This window comes from Serinus canaria, chromosome Z (genome assembly GCF_022539315.1).
Source record: "Serinus canaria isolate serCan28SL12 chromosome Z, serCan2020, whole genome shotgun sequence".
Lineage (NCBI taxonomy): Eukaryota > Metazoa > Chordata > Aves > Passeriformes > Fringillidae > Serinus > Serinus canaria.
This window is the reverse complement of record NC_066343.1, coordinates 38054934-38071971: the sequence shown is the minus strand read 5'-3', so window position 1 is coordinate 38071971 and position 17038 is coordinate 38054934. Positions and strand designations below refer to the sequence as shown.

At 37.4% G+C, this 17038-nt stretch overlaps 1 protein-coding gene across 3 annotated transcripts in view; it reads left to right on the top strand.

Annotated features, from left to right (window-relative positions):
- DAPK1 (death associated protein kinase 1) overlaps window positions 1–17038 on the top strand; it is an 84682-nt gene that overhangs the window by 53609 nt on the left and 14035 nt on the right. For all 3 annotated transcript variants that reach the window (XM_050987003.1, XM_050987004.1, XM_050987002.1), the window contains 11 exons: window positions 106–151; window positions 1843–1932; window positions 2321–2413; window positions 3991–4110; window positions 5078–5176; window positions 5976–6074; window positions 7232–7330; window positions 8722–8919; window positions 9861–10058; window positions 13006–13104; window positions 15832–15909. In XM_050987003.1, coding sequence (XP_050842960.1) covers window positions 106–151; window positions 1843–1932; window positions 2321–2413; window positions 3991–4110; window positions 5078–5176; window positions 5976–6074; window positions 7232–7330; window positions 8722–8919; window positions 9861–10058; window positions 13006–13104; window positions 15832–15909 — 1219 coding nt within the window. The remainder of the gene's footprint in view (window positions 1–105; window positions 152–1842; window positions 1933–2320; window positions 2414–3990; window positions 4111–5077; window positions 5177–5975; window positions 6075–7231; window positions 7331–8721; window positions 8920–9860; window positions 10059–13005; window positions 13105–15831; window positions 15910–17038) is intronic.

The window sequence follows — 17038 nt, the reverse complement described above, 5'->3', positions numbered from 1 at the left end:
TAGTATTTAAAATTACATGATATTTGGAGATGATAGTTTAATAAACATAAACCAGTATGTATTTTATTAATATCTGAAACAGTTTTATCTCTTATTCTCTTAAAGGAAGAGAATGACTATTCAAGACAGTTTGCTGCATCCTTGGATCAAGGTTAGCATGCCATTCATTCTCTCTTGTCCTGTTTTTAATCATTCTTCATTTCATGCTTTTCAAGTTCCTTAACATGGAATATTTTCATAATTGTTCAATGTAACTTACTGTTCTGGAAGTCTGCCTGTATGAAAGCTAACACATGCAGAATATGGGCTTCATAAATACATGCTCTATGTGAGCTAGCAGTAGGAAGTAGCCCCCTATGGGAATCAAAGTGATGGTCAGACAGAGAAGCTAATCTTCAAAAGCATTGCACAGACAAACATACAGTCTCTGAATCCAGTCCAGTTCACACTAATTTTTCTTCTTCTAATGCCCTTATTTAGACTGGGAAAAAACTAGTAATCTCTCTTCTGTCCTTCCCCTTAGACTGAGGAGAGAGTTGTCATGGTGGTCCACCTCCTTCTTCCGTGTTTCAGTGTTTGGTTTGGATTGAGCTGTTGTGAAGCTGCTAGGTTGAGAGGGAGAAAATGGCACCTATCATTCTTCTTAATGTGTGTAGCACCACCTGGCAGTTTACTGTTTCAAATCTGTATTACATTCTGTATTGTGAGTAGTAAGCCCATTCAGTGCCACTGATTTCCCAGGATGTGGGGGTGCACAGTGGGTATTTGATCTCATTCGACTTCCCAGAGAATTGGTTGGGAGAATATTTACCTGTGCCAAAACTGCTCCAGTCCACAGTACAGCATCTGAGGGCAGGCATTTCTACACCAAAGTGCCAGACTACAAATTTGACCATGCTTTGCTGACCTTTTGACTTTTTGAGATAATCTCATATAGTTGAAATGTGTGGAACAAATTGACATGATATTTTAAACCACTAAAGCAAGCATTTTGCTAGGTGGTCTCTCTTGGACCAAGTTCCACACTTGTGCAAAGAGACAGGTTGTTTTTTACCCTATTATTATTCTTCATAACTTAACTTCCCTGGCATTTGCTTCCCACTCCACTGGTCATATCCTCTTTTGCCCTTTCCACTGCTATCTTTACCTGCATTTCCGTGGCAGGGAAGGTTGAAACTAGTTCCCTTCCAACCCAAGCCCATATATCTCCATATAAATGACCTCAAGAATGGGATCATAAAATGCAAACTTTGGTGTACTCCACTAGTCATTGGTGCTTAGCATTAGCCCATGAAAAATTTGAAAGTATGAGGGCTTAGAACTTGCAGCGCTGGTAGGTGGGATGTGATTTTGTTTGGGAAGAGAGTAATTTTTCAGCAGTGTCCAGGTGATTACACTGAGACTGTAACAAAGATTGACTGCATTTAAAATCAGTCAGGAAATCTTCCCAGAAGACAGGATTTATCTTGGAAATCAAATGCCTCTCTCAGAGAGGGAGGTGAAGGACAAGACTGAATGTTCTGATTTTTGAAGGGGGTTTTCATTTAAAATGAAAACCCCCTTAAAAAAATGCAAACATTAAAACCCCCCTTTAAAAATGCAATACATTTTAGTATTGCATTCTCAGGTCTGGATTTCCCTTACAGCATTTTCTTAAGAAATTCCATCTGTATGCCTGACTAGACTCTGAATATTAAAATTATGTGCTTACAATTACTACATTATTACAGTATGATTGGAATACTATTATAATATAAGTGGAAATCATCACTGAGGGACAGACACTTACAAGCAGAAATTATGGAATTTTTTAGAACATCTTTATTTTCCCTTTGCCCACAGCCGAAAGACACTCAGCAGGCACTCAGCAGAAAAGCTTCTGCAGTGAATATGGAGAAATTCAAGAAGTTTGCAGCACGACGAAAATGGAAAGTAAGTCATTCAATAATCACATCAAATGCTGGTGACATACAAATGCAGTAGAATTGCCAGTTCCGGGGAAAGGTCAGCACATTTAAGAGTGGAAAAGAAGGAAGGAGAAACATGGGAATAAATTAAGTGCTTGAGTATGGTAGTATGGGAGAAGACCTCTTTGTCAGTGATCTGCATCCAGTGCTTGTGTGTGGATTGTTTGCCTTGTGCTTCTGCTGAATTTTAATAACAAAAGTTAAGATTTCAAATTCAATATAAAAAGCAGATGGGGTGTTGAAGTCAAACTTCAGTTTGTTTTGCTACGTCCTTTAAAATCTCTGCAATAGCACCCTATCAGAATGTTCTAATTTTTTTTACATATAGTTTTTTTCTTATTGTTTTTATAAAGCAATCAGTGCGCTTAATATCCTTGTGCCAAAGATTATCAAGATCTTTCTTGTCCAGAAGTAGCATGAGTGTTGCTAGAAGTGATGATACTCTGGTAAGTGTATTCTTATGAAAGCTTTATCCCATATGAACTTTGCCAGTTTCTAACTAACAGAAATATTAGTCTCTTGAAAATTTGCACAATTAACTAATCTCATAAGTCAGAAGAAATAGATTTTCAGGTTACAAAGGTCAGTTATCCATAGTTTAATCTTCTGCATCTTGAAACCTTGATATTTAACTTATGGTGTCAAGGCTGATACCTGGTGTCAAAAACTCATTTCTTGGTTTTGAAACTTGACTCATAAGTATTTTTTTGTACTGTAACAATTATATAGTGAAAAAGTATCATCTGAATTTTACTCATCATTTACATCATCATTTTGTAGACTAAAATAATATTCCTTTTTTTTTATTACCAAATATTCAAAATCATTGAGATTGTTTTAAATCCAATAAATGCTAGACAGCAGTGTCACAATGAGCAGTTATCTAAGGAGGAACTTTAGAGTTGGCCAGTATTCAGTTTGTAGTATTAGATATGACTAGAGTTGCAGTTAGGAGCAATTGCTGTATGTTTAGTAATTACAAACATCTGTAAATCCAAAAGCATTCTTTTTAGCTTACTCTACAAGTTTTAATGCACACTTTACAAATTCCCTGTGATCAGCAAGGGATGTGTGTTAATATGTTTAGAGCTGAGGAATATCATCTTTTCTGTGCAATAATAGGATCAAACTTCAAAAATTCTGCAAAGCCCTTTTTGTGCGCCCTATCTTCTCCATGTTCTTCCGTGCTCATGTTTCCACTTTTTCTCCTCTTATTTTTCGGCTTCTGTGCTCTTTGTTCTCCTCTTGCTCTCCTTTTCCTACCCACCACCCCACCCCCCCACCCCCCCACTTCAGCTATCTGAATGCCTTTTAACACTGGATCAGCTTTTCACACCTGTGTTCCAGCAGAAAGGAGTATAGCCCAATGTTAGTGTCCTAAAAAATCTGAAACCTCAGGAGAGAGGAGGTAAGAGCAATCCAAATAATGAGCTCTGTGAATTTCAGCTCTTTGAAATTCTAGTGCAGAGGAGAAAAACAAAGTTACACCTGCAGAGGTATCTAGGCTTATTACTTAGGTTCTAGATTTTTAACTGATCCATTTGAATAGATGAAAGCTTGGACCAAAGCACCTCTCTTGTGGATGGCACAAAACCTGATACTTCAGCTGGTATTCATGCGCCTCTTGGGTTTTTTAATCGTCACATATATGCATGGAATAATTTCATTTTATGCAAGTATTGCTTCTACTGAAATCTATCATCCACTTTTCCTATGAGGAAAAAAAAATACTCCTAATTAAAGAAACCTGTGTGAAATCTCAGTGATTAATAGGTTTGTGTGTGATGAAGAGGAAAGTATACTTTACCAGAAACCATGTCAGGGGGTTTGGTGTGGGTTTTCAAACAACATACATGCTAGCCATATGCTTCATGAAAGATTACAACTTGTAGCTGAAGCACTCTTTTACAAAAAAGTGTTTCAAAAAATTTAGGTTTTAAATTTTTGTGATGTCTTGGCAGCTGCTAGATACGGATTTTTTCTTAAAGATAACAATTTCTCTTCTTTCACATTTAATTGCAAGGATGAGGAAGATTCTTTTGTGATGAAAGCTATTATTCATGCCATCAATGATGACAATGTTCCTGGATTACAGCACCTTCTGGGATCTCTGACAAATTACGATGTCAATCAACCCAACAAGGTAGTGTGGGTCTGCTTTGAGGTGTGTGATGTGTGGGGGACTAGCTACCACCCTGTTGAATAGAGCAGTGTGGTTGTAAAATAGAAATGTAACACCTGAAATGAAAAGGCAAGGGAATGGGAAAAAGTTCTGCCTTTTTTCTAGGAGAAGTTTTCATGTGCTTTGTGTTCAGTCTTCTCAAGATACATTAAAATGGAGCCCAAATGAGCCCTTTTTTTTTTTTTTTTTTTTTGCCTAGGCATTTCAAAAGTGTAACTCAAATAGTCAGGAACTGTAGTGTATCAAATATCTGCCTCCACTCTTGGTGGCATTTGCTGTTTCTTGTGGGCAAAGAAGAGGGCATACTATCTAAGAATAACCAGACTGCTAGAACTGGCTTTGCAAAGCATTGTTAGAGACAGAAGTTCCAAACTGCAGAATTGGGTTATGTGAGCATTTTAGATGGTGGTGTTTACTTTCACTTTTTTGCATATAGTGACCTCCATTACAAAGTAGTTTCAGAAATATGAAGATCAGTATAGAAGTAAAATGTTATTTTACTGTGATGGATCTTGAACCATTTAAGAAATCACTGGGTTTTTTTGTTTTAATGTGTGGTCCCATTTCACTTTCCTAGATGTTGCCTATGGCTTATGTCTGAGGTGGTATGGTAGCTGCAAAGAAATTGCAAAGGGAAATGTTCTTGCCTAACAAGGCTAATAGTAAGAGCTTAACATTGATATTCTTAATTGAAAAAGCATAAATGTACTGTGGGATATATCATGAATTCATCTCAAAAATATGGAGAATCGGTGTGCAATAATTTTTTTTTTTAACTAAGGGATAAATTGTTTCCATACACTATGTCCTGTAGACTTAAGTTGAAAGTGGAAATCTGAAATGCTATTCAATGCATGCCTTCTATTCCACTGTTTCCTTAATCCTTCAGTAATTAATTATATTGTTCTTGCTTATATTTCGTTGTTAGCATGGAACACCTCCACTACTGATTGCTGCTGGCTGTGGAAACATTCAGATGCTTCAGCTGCTTTTAAAGCGTGGATCTCGTATTGATGTTCAGGATAAGGTTGGGATTCTGCTTTTCAACTGCTCTTTATAAGTTTTTTTAGCACAGTTAGCAGGAGACAAGTGGTTCAGACCAAATGGTATTGGAAATTAAAAACTCTGATCTGTAGATCCTGTTTTCTGCCTTCCACAGCAAAAAACGTATGACCAAGTTTTTAGCAATGTCATTTGTTACTAATACATATCCGCTGATTTTCGTCACTTTTTTAGCTGAAATAATTTGAATGATACTAATCTTACAATGTAGTTCATGCTTACAAAACCACCTCAATTAGCTCAAATTAGTGATTTCCCTAAAACACAATGGTGAACTTTATTTACTATAGAATGAAAAATTAATATTTTAGCCGTGGGGAATATAGCAGCTAAAATTCATATTTGATGGAGGATATGCTTTACAATAAGCTTTTTCCCCAGTGTGCTGTAACAATTCATTTAAAGCAAGCTTGAGGAACTGTCTACCTCTCCATCTGATAGATGGTAAAGGAAGCAGAAGAAAGGTTTTTATCTCATGACTGTTCTTTAGAAAGAACTCCCTAACAAGGGAGAAGAGGATTATCCTTGCAAACAGTTAGTAATCCTGTTAATCATCCTTGCATAGAGAGGTTTTTGTTGTCACTGTTGGTATGTAGTGTTGTTGAATCAATTTGATTTTTTTTTTAAAAAGTGAATGTGTTCATATAAACTTGAATAACTTTTCATTGTGTCTGTGTACATCTAAGTGCACATGTACCTCAGCTGAAATCTAGAAATAGGATTTGACTTGGTTGATAACATCTGAAATGAACTTTTTTTGACAGGCTGGATCTAATGCAATCTATTGGGCTTCTCGACACGGACACGTAGAAACACTGAAATTTCTCAATGATAATGGATGCCCTTTGGATATTAAGGATAAAGTAAGAAAATAACTCAATTTTTACACAGAGGGCCTTTTCCTATAACTTTATCTTAGCAAAGAGAGAGGTCTTTCAATTGAAACAGTTTTCAGCTGTGCCATAATTCCAGTAATTTAATTGGCTCTTTTAGTGTGGTTTTCTAAGTTGACATATAGTGCCATGATAACAGAGCTTTAAAGTAGCTGGATGTTCTGATTATTTTTCTGACAAATGTTAGCCAAGTGTGCATGTGAAATGTGGTGAGTACATGGTGGGTAGGTGGGGAAGTACAAACCTAAATTAATTTTCACTTGAAGACTTGATTTCTCATTGGAACTCAGAGTGAAATCGTGATTTGGTTTTTCATTCCTCTTGATTGAAAATCACTTTTGTCTGACAAGTAAATTTGACTGTTATTAAGTTGAGTATAAGGAAGCCTAACAATTTATAGCTGATGAGCACTTACCTTGTCTTTGGCAGTGTTATTTGAGCAACATATGCCCTAGAAACTAGTTGCTGTTAAATTTTTTTACCATAGCAATGATTTTATACTAGCCAAAGCTCCAGTACAGAAGAAATTATATTTGTGAAACTGTTTGCTTTGTTGAGGGAACCAAAGCAAGGTACATTAGGAAAATTGTTGTTTGAACTCCTGATAAGGCTACTAGGAAAGAGGTTTCTCTCTTAATAAAAATACAGTTTCTGTTTTGTGTCATTTCAAAAAAGAAAGTGTTGCAAATAGTTAGACGTAGTGAGCAAAACGAACCAGGGTATACAACTGTGTTAGGCCAGCTCCTTACCTTTGAATAAACAGAGCAGGGGGGAGCATATGGAAAAATTATGAATAGAAACGGGACATCTGTTTCAACACAATTGCACACACAGCTTCCTCCTCATATTGCTCAGAAATCTGGTCGTGTCTGTGATCTGGAACAAATAAAGTGGAAAAATAAGTTCTGGAAAAAGAAAGCCTTTGAAGAAATAACCTACCTGCCAGGTGGTGGTGGTGGTGTCTCTCAGTTACAACCAGCTAGTAAGCTCTACTGATGGCTGGGCAAGGGAGAGGGAGGAGTGTCCCGTGCAGGATTCAGGGTGTTCAGGCTGTACACAGTGTGCAGGCAGTGTAGATCATGGTGTGACACCGGGAATTACACTGGCATGTTCTCCTGTGATTGCAGTCCGGGGAGACCGCTCTCCACGTGGCAGCTCGCTATGGGCATGTGGATGTGGTTCAGTTTCTCTGTAGCATTGGATCCAATCCAAACTTTCAAGACAAGGTGAGTCATGAACACTGTCTGCAATTTCTTTCAACAAATAAGGCTTTATATAAGTGGTCAAAACTTCAAGTCTCGTGTTTAGCCTCTGGCATGTTTGCAAACCAGAATTATGGAAGTTCTGGTAGCTCTTAATAAATAAAGATTATGTGAAAAAACTGAGAGAACCAGTGAGTGCTGTAAAACACAGGTTCTCTCAAAAATGAAAGCTTCACAGAGAAACAACTCTGTGAAGGTGTGGGTGGTGGTGTGTACTCTTTGAGTTCAGCTAAAGATTTTTATTAAATTTTGCCTTGAATTCTGCTTGGTTTTAGCAATCATAGGATTTTTCTGCAGCGTCAGGGACTCATTTTTGAAAATGAGAGGAGGGTTTCTTTAGAGGTCTGGACTCTTGCAAGAAAACAAGGAAGAAAAGGCATAATAGGAAAAGAAAATCCATTTGACCCAGATTTGACTCTGTATTTGTGAGTTCCACAAGCCTCCCCAAGTGCTGCATCCTCCAGGACTTCCTTTTCATTGTTTAAGGAGCCCTAGGCTGAGGGAGGACAGAACATGGTCTTTGTCTGTTTCTTCACACACAGATTTTTACAGAGACCTTGAATACAGTCCAAGTCCTCTGCTATTATCAGCCTCAATTGTCTCTTTTTTGATATTTGCCAGGTACAGAAAGGCTAACCCATTTCTTAGAATTTGATAGAGCTTTTAGTGGGTTTTAATTCTCCCTGCTTTTTCAGTAGGCTGCTTTCAGTATATTTTTGTCAAACATTTGAGGTTTTTAATGGTGCTCCATATAACTGCTCTGACATACAATGAATTGAAGTTGAATATTTTGAAGTTTGCTGGGTCCAAGCAAAAAGCAAATTAGTACTTCAGTCAGAACTGAACTCCAAATGCAGACAGCTTCAAAGGCATGTTGTGATATGTCTTTAAAGGACTTGGGTTTTTAAGTATCTTCGCTCCTAGAACATTGGGATGTGCTTTCTCAGCAAGGTAGGCAGAGTGACCTGCCTCAAACTTCAGGTCTAGTGGGATTTGCATCTTCATGGTGATCGATCTGTTGTAGACACTGGATTAGTCACAGCATGCAGGATGCAGAAGTTGTTTGTGAACAAAGGTCTGTTTACAAGTGAGAGAACCAAGATAGTTAGCCTCAGGAGCAAGGATAGGTTTAAACTAGTATTGCTGACATACAAGGTACCATAATCACTCGTATGTCAGCTGAAGTTATTCTTGGTTTTAGAATGTCAGCATTAAAAATTACAACATCTTTTTATAGGACTTACTTAGTAGACTGTCTTTTCTTTTTCATACCATCTTTTTGTATTTTTAAGCTGGGGAGTTGTTCTTCCTGAAGTTTGGTTCAGTGCTGTTTTTTTGATTTTTGATGTTGATAGGAAGAAGAAACCCCACTGCACTGTGCTGCTTGGCATGGCTACTACTCTGTTGCCAAATCACTCTGTGAAGCAGGCTGCAATGTGAACATTAAAAACAAAGAAGGGGAGACCCCGCTCCTGACAGCATCTGCTAGGGGCTACCACGATATTGTGGAATGCTTGGCAGAACACAGGGCTGACCTTCACGCCACAGACAAGGTTAGTTGTGTCTGGAGATCACAGGGCTGTGTCTCTCAATTGTTTCATTTGAGTGCTGCAACTCAGCATTTTTTCCACTATGTGAATTTTTGTGGCAGTTCACACTGGGCCTTTTCATGGCTGAAGTAGTCTTTACAGTTGTCCATTGATCATTAGTATTCCATGATTGGGTTTTTGCTGATCTGTCATCTCCTTATCATTTATCACCTCATGAGTAACACTCTTTGAAAAATTGCAGGAACATTAGGTTCTGTAATTGGCAACAAACTGTTATCTTCAGAGAAAAAGATGGATTTGCTGTTGGCCTTTGATTACTATGGGTTGGATAAATCATATCCATTTCCAATAAGAACTATTTAAAAATATGACTGTATTTGTTTCAGAATCAATTTTTGTCTTTCATGATGCAATCCAAATAAATAAATTTGGAATTTAATTGCTTGTATTTTTGGTACTGCTGGCCTTTTAGCTACCTTTGTTAGTAATGTTAAATAAATAGCTATTAAAGTAAGTTCAGAAGAAAGTTTTCACTTCTAAAGAAATTAAATTGTTTTTTCCAGTTAGATTGTCTCTTTAAGTGGTTCCACAGACAGAAAACTCTGTCTTTGAAGTTACTCAAGGCAGAAGGCAGATTGCATGACTTTTGCATCACTAACTTCTGTCTAGTAAACATGAGGAAAGCTGTTAGAAGAGAATCTGCATTTGTATTTCATCCCTTCCACTGCAAAGACCAGTGGCCTAACAGAAATTTGCTTTCATCTCATGGCTTATTTATTTAGACAGATATGGTGCATCTCCCTGCCTCCACCTTCAAATTGAAAACCACTGTGATTCTTGAGACAAGGAGATGCACCCTGTTACTTGAGATGGTTGTGACTTTACTAAATGTTTTGATGTTTAGTATTATTTGATCTCACTTACTGGCTGTCTCTTTATTTCAGGATGGTCATATAGCCCTGCATCTAGCTGTAAGAAGATGTCAAATAGAAGTAGTTAAAACTCTCATCAGCCAAGGATGTTTTGTAGATTTCCAAGACAGACATGGCAACACTCCCTTACATGTGGCCTGCAAAGATGGGAATGTGCCTATTGTGGTGGCACTCTGTGAAGCAAGTTGTAGTTTGGATGTCACCAATAAGGTAAATGGAATATGGATGCTGAACTACATTGTTTATTAGCTCACCTCTTGCATTAGGTGACCTCTTCAAATTCTTTGATATGAAAATGTCTTTTCCTTTATTTTTCTGTCTCTCAAAGTGACCAAATGCAAAGAATTAAATAACTCACCTCACAAATTTACCAAAGTTCGTATCAGTTGAATAGGCCATTAAATATCCATAAAAAAAAAAATTCGGGTAAATTATCATTGTTTTGCCAACCTTCTTCCCAAGCCATTTAGCTTTGCATTATGCAGATTACATCTAGTGCAAAAGAACAGACAAAATGCATTGCAGCTGGCTATGATTTCATATGTAACATTGAGTTGTACACAGAATTGAAGACTGGTATATTTTCTGCTACAGTGTTGTAACTCTAAAAATGGTGATTGCATTGGTTATTGGTAGATTAATGCCAGGTAAAAATGCAAACAATCTGTAGTTGGTTCCAAAAATAATATTTCATTACCTGCCTCTTAATTTCGAGACACTGGTGCCTTTTATGTTGCTTCTGTTGTGCTCATGCTGCAGTGTATGGGATAACTAAACATAATGCTTTTACAGGTTTGTATTATGTCTTTTACCCTGGATGTCTTTAAGGGAAAAGTGAGCTGTTTCAGGAAACTTTCTTTATATAGTTTGAATAGGTTAAGTTCAGCCACTGCTAAGAGGCTCTGTGCTTATGGCTTGATATTTAGCTCTGAATGTCTTTATCTGCCCTATTTAAATTTTATATGTGCTACAAAGTTTAAAAGTTACTTATAGGAATCTTTATGTTGCTATCTGCAATTTCTCTGTTTCAGGTATTTTAGTTTCTTTGTATTTTTTCCGGGAAAAGTACAGACTCCAGCAATAATATTTTGCTAGTTAACACTTCTATTTATTGCTGAAGCACTTACATTGTACTGGCCAGATAATAGCCAAAGAAAATTATCGGGTTTTTTGAGGATTGTCCATGCAATCACTTTTGGTTTCAACAATTAAAATCATCAGCTGTCTAATGAAAAAAGTTAAAGCAATGAGCTCCCCAGTCCCAGCTTCTCAGCCCAAATCTGATTGACTAGGCAATTAAATCCAGATCCACAGATAAGAGCACATTTTAGAGAATTTGAGTTAATGGACCACGAGGCTCTTGTTCTGTTTGCTAATGGAGAGTGTTGAGCTGGGATCACCCCAGCATGCTGTAGAAAAAATAATTAGCCATCAATTGTTCAGTGGCTGTGGGATCATGGCTACAGAAGCTGTGGTTGTAGTTATTCTTCAGCTCTTATTCTTTCAAGAGTAATGTATTCTGGACAGATTTTTCAAGTGCCCTTTATTTGAAATGGGGAATTTGAGTGTTATTAAATAGAGAATATTAATTTCTACTTCCCCTCTTCAGAAGCAAACCCTGTATTAACAGGGCATTATCAAAATGAACTTCTGTTCTTGGTCCAAACCCAAGGCTTTGTCCCACATGTATGTAAATTCTGATTGGAGACACTGTTAGTTTCTTTCAGAGATTCAGTACAGCAGAACATCACATGCATTTAGAATCATAGAATCACAGAAGCATTTAGGCTGAGAAATAACTGTAATATCAGAGTCTAGCCATTAACCCAGCACTGCCAACCTGACCAGAAAAATATGTCCCTAAGTCCCCCATCTATATTACTTAAGTACCTTCAGGAATGCCCTGAGCAGCCCATTCCAGTGCTTGACGACTCTTATAGTGAAGAAATTTTTCCTGATAGCCAATCTAAATCTCCTTTGGCACAACTTGAGGCCTGTAGTCCTGTAGTCCTGTCACTTGTTTCATGGCACAAGAAAACCAGCACCCACCTCACTACACCCTGCTTTTAGGCTGTTGTAGACAGTGACAAAGCCTCCCTCGAGCATCCTTTTCTCAATGCTAATCAATACCGTCTACATCAACAGCTCCTCACAAGACTTGTGTTCCAGACCTTTCACCAGCTTCATTCCCCTTTTCCAGCCATGGCCCAGCACCTCAATGTCCTTCTTGTCACGAGGGGCCAAAAAACTGAACACAGGATTTGAGGTGTGTCCTGACCAGTGCAGAGCACAGGGGGACATCACTGCTTGGTCTCACAGGACACTCTGTAATACAAGCAGGATGCTACTTGAGCTGAGGTGTAGGATCTGGAGGAACTGAGCATCTTTTCAGATTCCAGTTGTCAGAAAGCTGGCTTTGCTCTCAAATACTTCTTTCAGTAAATGTTACGAGTTTGTTTCTGATTGTGGACTGGAAGAACACTATTGAAAGCATAAAAATGTGAAGTCATAGTAGGCTACCCGCAGAGAATAAATGGTAGTTTTTGTAACAGTAGCTCTGAACATGCAAAACCAGAAGTGGGTGTCATGAGGACCTGTTGTCAGTTAAGAGATTTGTGGGAAAAAAAAAATTGGGCAAGCAATACTTTACAGCACTTTCCTGCTTCACTGAAAAAAATATATTATTTCAGGCTGAATTCTTTCATTCATTCCTTTTATTTCTTTGGGTGAAAGGGGGAGATATTTAATCTTCAGTAGCACTTGGGCTGAAGTAGAACCCAGAGTTCTAAAGGTTATGGAATTAGTGTTGTTTAAGTGGTTCACATTTAATTAAGTAAAACGGCAATTAAATTTTCTGGAATTAAAAGACATTATCAAATATAGCCAAAAAAACCTCCAAAGGATTCCTCCACAGCTATGAGAGATTTAGCTAGAAAATTGTTTTCCCATTTTTTAAATAGTCATCCAGCCTTTGTTTTTAATTGCACTTCTGGCAGTTGTGCTTAAGCTGCAATCAAAAGTACTTTTTTCTTGCAGTTTTTGCAAAACCCATCCTGTGTATCAGTATGTATATTTGAGTAATACACCTGATTATTACACATAAAATTTGAAGTGAAGTTCTTTGACTAATGTAGTGACACTTCTTTCCTCATGTTAGTATGGAAGAACGCCTTTGCACCTGGCAGCAAACAATGGCATTCTTGATGTTGTCCGGTTCCTTTGCCTGACTGGTGCCAATGTAGAAGCATTAACCTCTGTAAGTATTGAGAGATGCTGTTCTTCTTTTATGCATGAGAGTTGAAAGAGAGCTCATAGACAGGTGTAGGAAAAGGACATCACATTTTGTAATTTAAAAAAAAAAGTATGTTATACAACAGGAGTGGGATTTGTTCTGTCTCTCTTATCTACTTGTTCCCTTCTTGCAAATAAATTTGGAACTGATTATGGTGCAGTACAGCTACCACTTTGTCTACACCTAGTAATTTCTTCATCTAAGAATTACTTGTATCATTGTGTTTTCTATAAGTTTTGAGTGACTTCATTAAGATGTACATCATTTCACATTTGAGAAACAAATGCATTGTATGTATCTTAAATTTTTTTCTTGCTTTAGGGGGGTTTGAGTTTTAGGGTGGGAGATGTGTGGTTGGGTGGATGAGTGAACTAGCGTGAGAGTATCCTGGCAAACAAAATCATTCACGTCAGATCAGCCAGCGCCACTGCTTCCCATTAGTAACAAAAAAGGCATTTTTCATTCTCAGTAAGGTGAGAAACATCCTCCTAATGACAGATCCACAGCAGGAATGCAGTGTCCTTTGTCATATGCATGATAAATTATAGACATCACTCACACCATAATGTGTGTTTTGAACAAACTAACCATGTTTTTTACTCGGATGCGATGGATCACTTTACATTGCTACTCGCTGTAACCAGTGTATTCTGCTTAGAAATAACTACTGCTCTGTATGAAAAAGACATGTTGTCATTAGATTTTAGTTGAGTCCACATTTTTCAGAGTTCTTCTCCTAACAAATTTTTCCTGAGACGGCTGAAATGAAGGTGGGGTGGGTGGGGGGGGAAGAAAAATTCTATATCATTTGCTTTACCTATTTGGTAGAAAATACTAATTTTTGTGGGTTTTTTCTCTAGATGTAGCAATGCAGTTTTTTCTTTTAAGCACAGATCTTATGTAGGAAGAGAATACCAATAAACTTGGAATTGTGGCTTAAGCAACTTTAGTATGTAATAATTACTTTTTGATAACTATTGGATTGTATATTGCCATGTCCCCTCTTAATAATAAGGAAATGTGCATGCAGTGGACTTGGTAGGATGCTCTACAGATTTCCTTTGTCATCTGTTTTTGTCTTTTTTGTTTGTTTGTTACATCCCATTGTGTATATGTATCTGCACTCCTACATACTGTAGAGATGAGATAAAATAAAAGGGTGATGGGGGAATTCTTGAGCTGTTGCACTTCATTTATGTCATGACAGCTGTGTTGGTATAATTGCCTGTGTGGACACTGTCCTTCCAAGATAAAAGTACGTTTTGCCTCTTCAATTTAGGTCACTTTGAAGGACATAACAAAATAAATAGTGCTGATACTAAATCTAGCAGGAGCAGCACACTGAATATATGTAACCATCCATTATTCCAACAGTGTGGTGGCAGAGAGAAGGACAAAGGAGGAGAGAACCAAACAAACTTGCATGTTGTGATTTTAATATTTCAGTTTTGCATTGGATTGCTAGAAGGCTGTTAAACTGCTCTGAAAAGTTTATTAACAGCTCTTTTTGAGCCAGTGCAGTAGAATTAATGGCTTTTTTTTCTCTCATTATGCCATTCCTGAGGAGATAGCTTTTCCAACGCCATTAAGTAACTGGGCTGTGTTATTAGTTCCTTGCCTTCTTTCTGGGTTAAAGGCCATCTTGGAACCACTCTATTTTTAATTTGATTGCATGGATGATGTTAAGTGACCTTAGAAAACCTTCCCTTCCTGGAGTATACAGTAATTTTAAATGCTTGAAAATTGCCCCAAAACATCTGCTGTGCTCACATGTTAACTGGCACTTTGTTGTTGGATTCTCCTCATGGAAGTTTCTAAACTGATGTTAAAATTGTCAGAGTGATTCAAAATTTTGGATGCAGATGCTTGCAAATGTGATTTGAACTCAGGATCAGCTCTTGCAGACTGTCTGATTTGCAATAGAGGGAGCCAGTCTGAAATTGCAATGAAATTTACCAGTAGGTGCAAAATACGCTTTCATGGATCCTGTAACCAAGCCCTTTTTCTATGTCAGTTTTGCTTACCTATTGCTATACCAGTGAGTAGATACTCTGCACATTTTTCAGGAAAGCTTGCATAGGAAAATAACTTGCTATTTTGCTTCTGAATGTATTTTCTAATTCTCTTATCTGAGACAGTGAAATAAGCAAAGTACTCCTAAATTACCTTTTACCAAAATTTAAAACAATAGAATAGCATAAGAGAGCTGTGAGAATCAAAGTAGGGGGCAATTTTTCTTTTAGTTTTTTTAATATTAAACTGCAGATCTGTGAAAGCTAGGTAACTAAATGGTAAGACCAGAATACTGAAGGCAGCTTTGCTTCTCCTTTTAAACTTGCTGATGCAATTTAAACTGCATCCCTTACAAGTTTCTTGCCTTCTGGAATCCTCCAGTGGCTGATATGCCACTCTCAGTCTTTATCCATTGGTAAACAAACATTCACATGATATTCATGTGAGTCAATATGCTGATGTATCCCTTCTTTGTGATCTTTTCAATCTATTCAGTGGGCAATATCTAGAAATCACTATCACCCTCTAATTGGTGAGAAGAGAGATGGAATTCAGGGGGAGGAGTGTTGGCTTTGCTCTCAGATTCTGAATTCAAAGTATCTTGTTACAGTGGCATCCAGATGCCCATCTATAAAAGAAAAACTAAGAAACTGCTGCTAATAATTTGTGTTTTAACAGGATGGGAAAACAGCAGAAGATCTCGCCAGAGCAGAGCAGCATGAACATGTTGCCAGTCTGCTTGCAAGACTTAAAAAGGTTGGGAATACATGAATTTTAAGTGAGGTTTTTATCAAAGCCATTTTAAAAGCTGGTGCAAAATTCCTTGCTGCAATGCTGTATTTTTTTTCCTTTTTCCTTTTTATATATTTAATTTGAAATTATGTCCTCAATTAAAGCAAGCATGTACATATTCAAGAAGCTGGCTAAGCAAGTATGCACCACTGATTTATATCTATCAGTGTCTGACAGTGCCTAGCAAAGCATCTAAGGTATTTAGTAGAATATAAGCTATGAAGAATTAGCACATCTCCTAGGACGACTTATCACCATTTCACTTAGATAAAAGTTATGAAGGATGGGAGGTTTGTACCCCTTACAAAAATACCAATACCAAATGAAATAGTTGCATAAGTTCTCAATGTCATCTTTTAATTCTGCACTTTCAGTATACCCAAATGTCTTGCTAACAAGAACAAAAAGATGATCTGGGCTTGTTGTAAGGCAGCATGTCTGACACATCTGATACACATTGATTAGTCAGATAGGCAGCATCACTCATGCTGGGAAAGTTCCAGAGCCTACTTGCCTGGAGATTGCAGGCAAGAGCCAGACCAATTAAAATAATCCTGTTACAATTACAATGATGAGTCTGCGTTTGGAGAAACTGAAATAAATGACCATTTCTATTGCTAATAGAAGATGGTGCATATCATGTATTGCCAAGGTAGAAGCAGAATCACGTCCTTTGGGCCTGCCAGCAAATCTGTACTTCCTAGGATTGTAAACTATATGTGTGTAAAGATGTGAGAAAATGCAAATTTCAGACTTCCTCTGCAATGACAGCTTTAGTAAATTTTGTCATAATAGGTTCCATTTTGCATAGTTACATCCCCACACCAAACTCTTATTTGTGTCTGCATGCAGGCAGGTAAATTCATGATTCATTCATAATGTAAATATGAAAATAATACAAATTGACCTAGAACAAAGGAAGAAGGTCAGATAGATCTCTTTTGAAAGAAATATTAGTAAATAACTCTCTTCTTGATTGTGGAACACAACATCCCTGAAGGCCTGACTCTGTATATGTGGGGAAAATGCATTATACTTTGTAACAGAGAATCTGATCAATTGAAATTAGCAAATTATATTTAACCACTGAAAA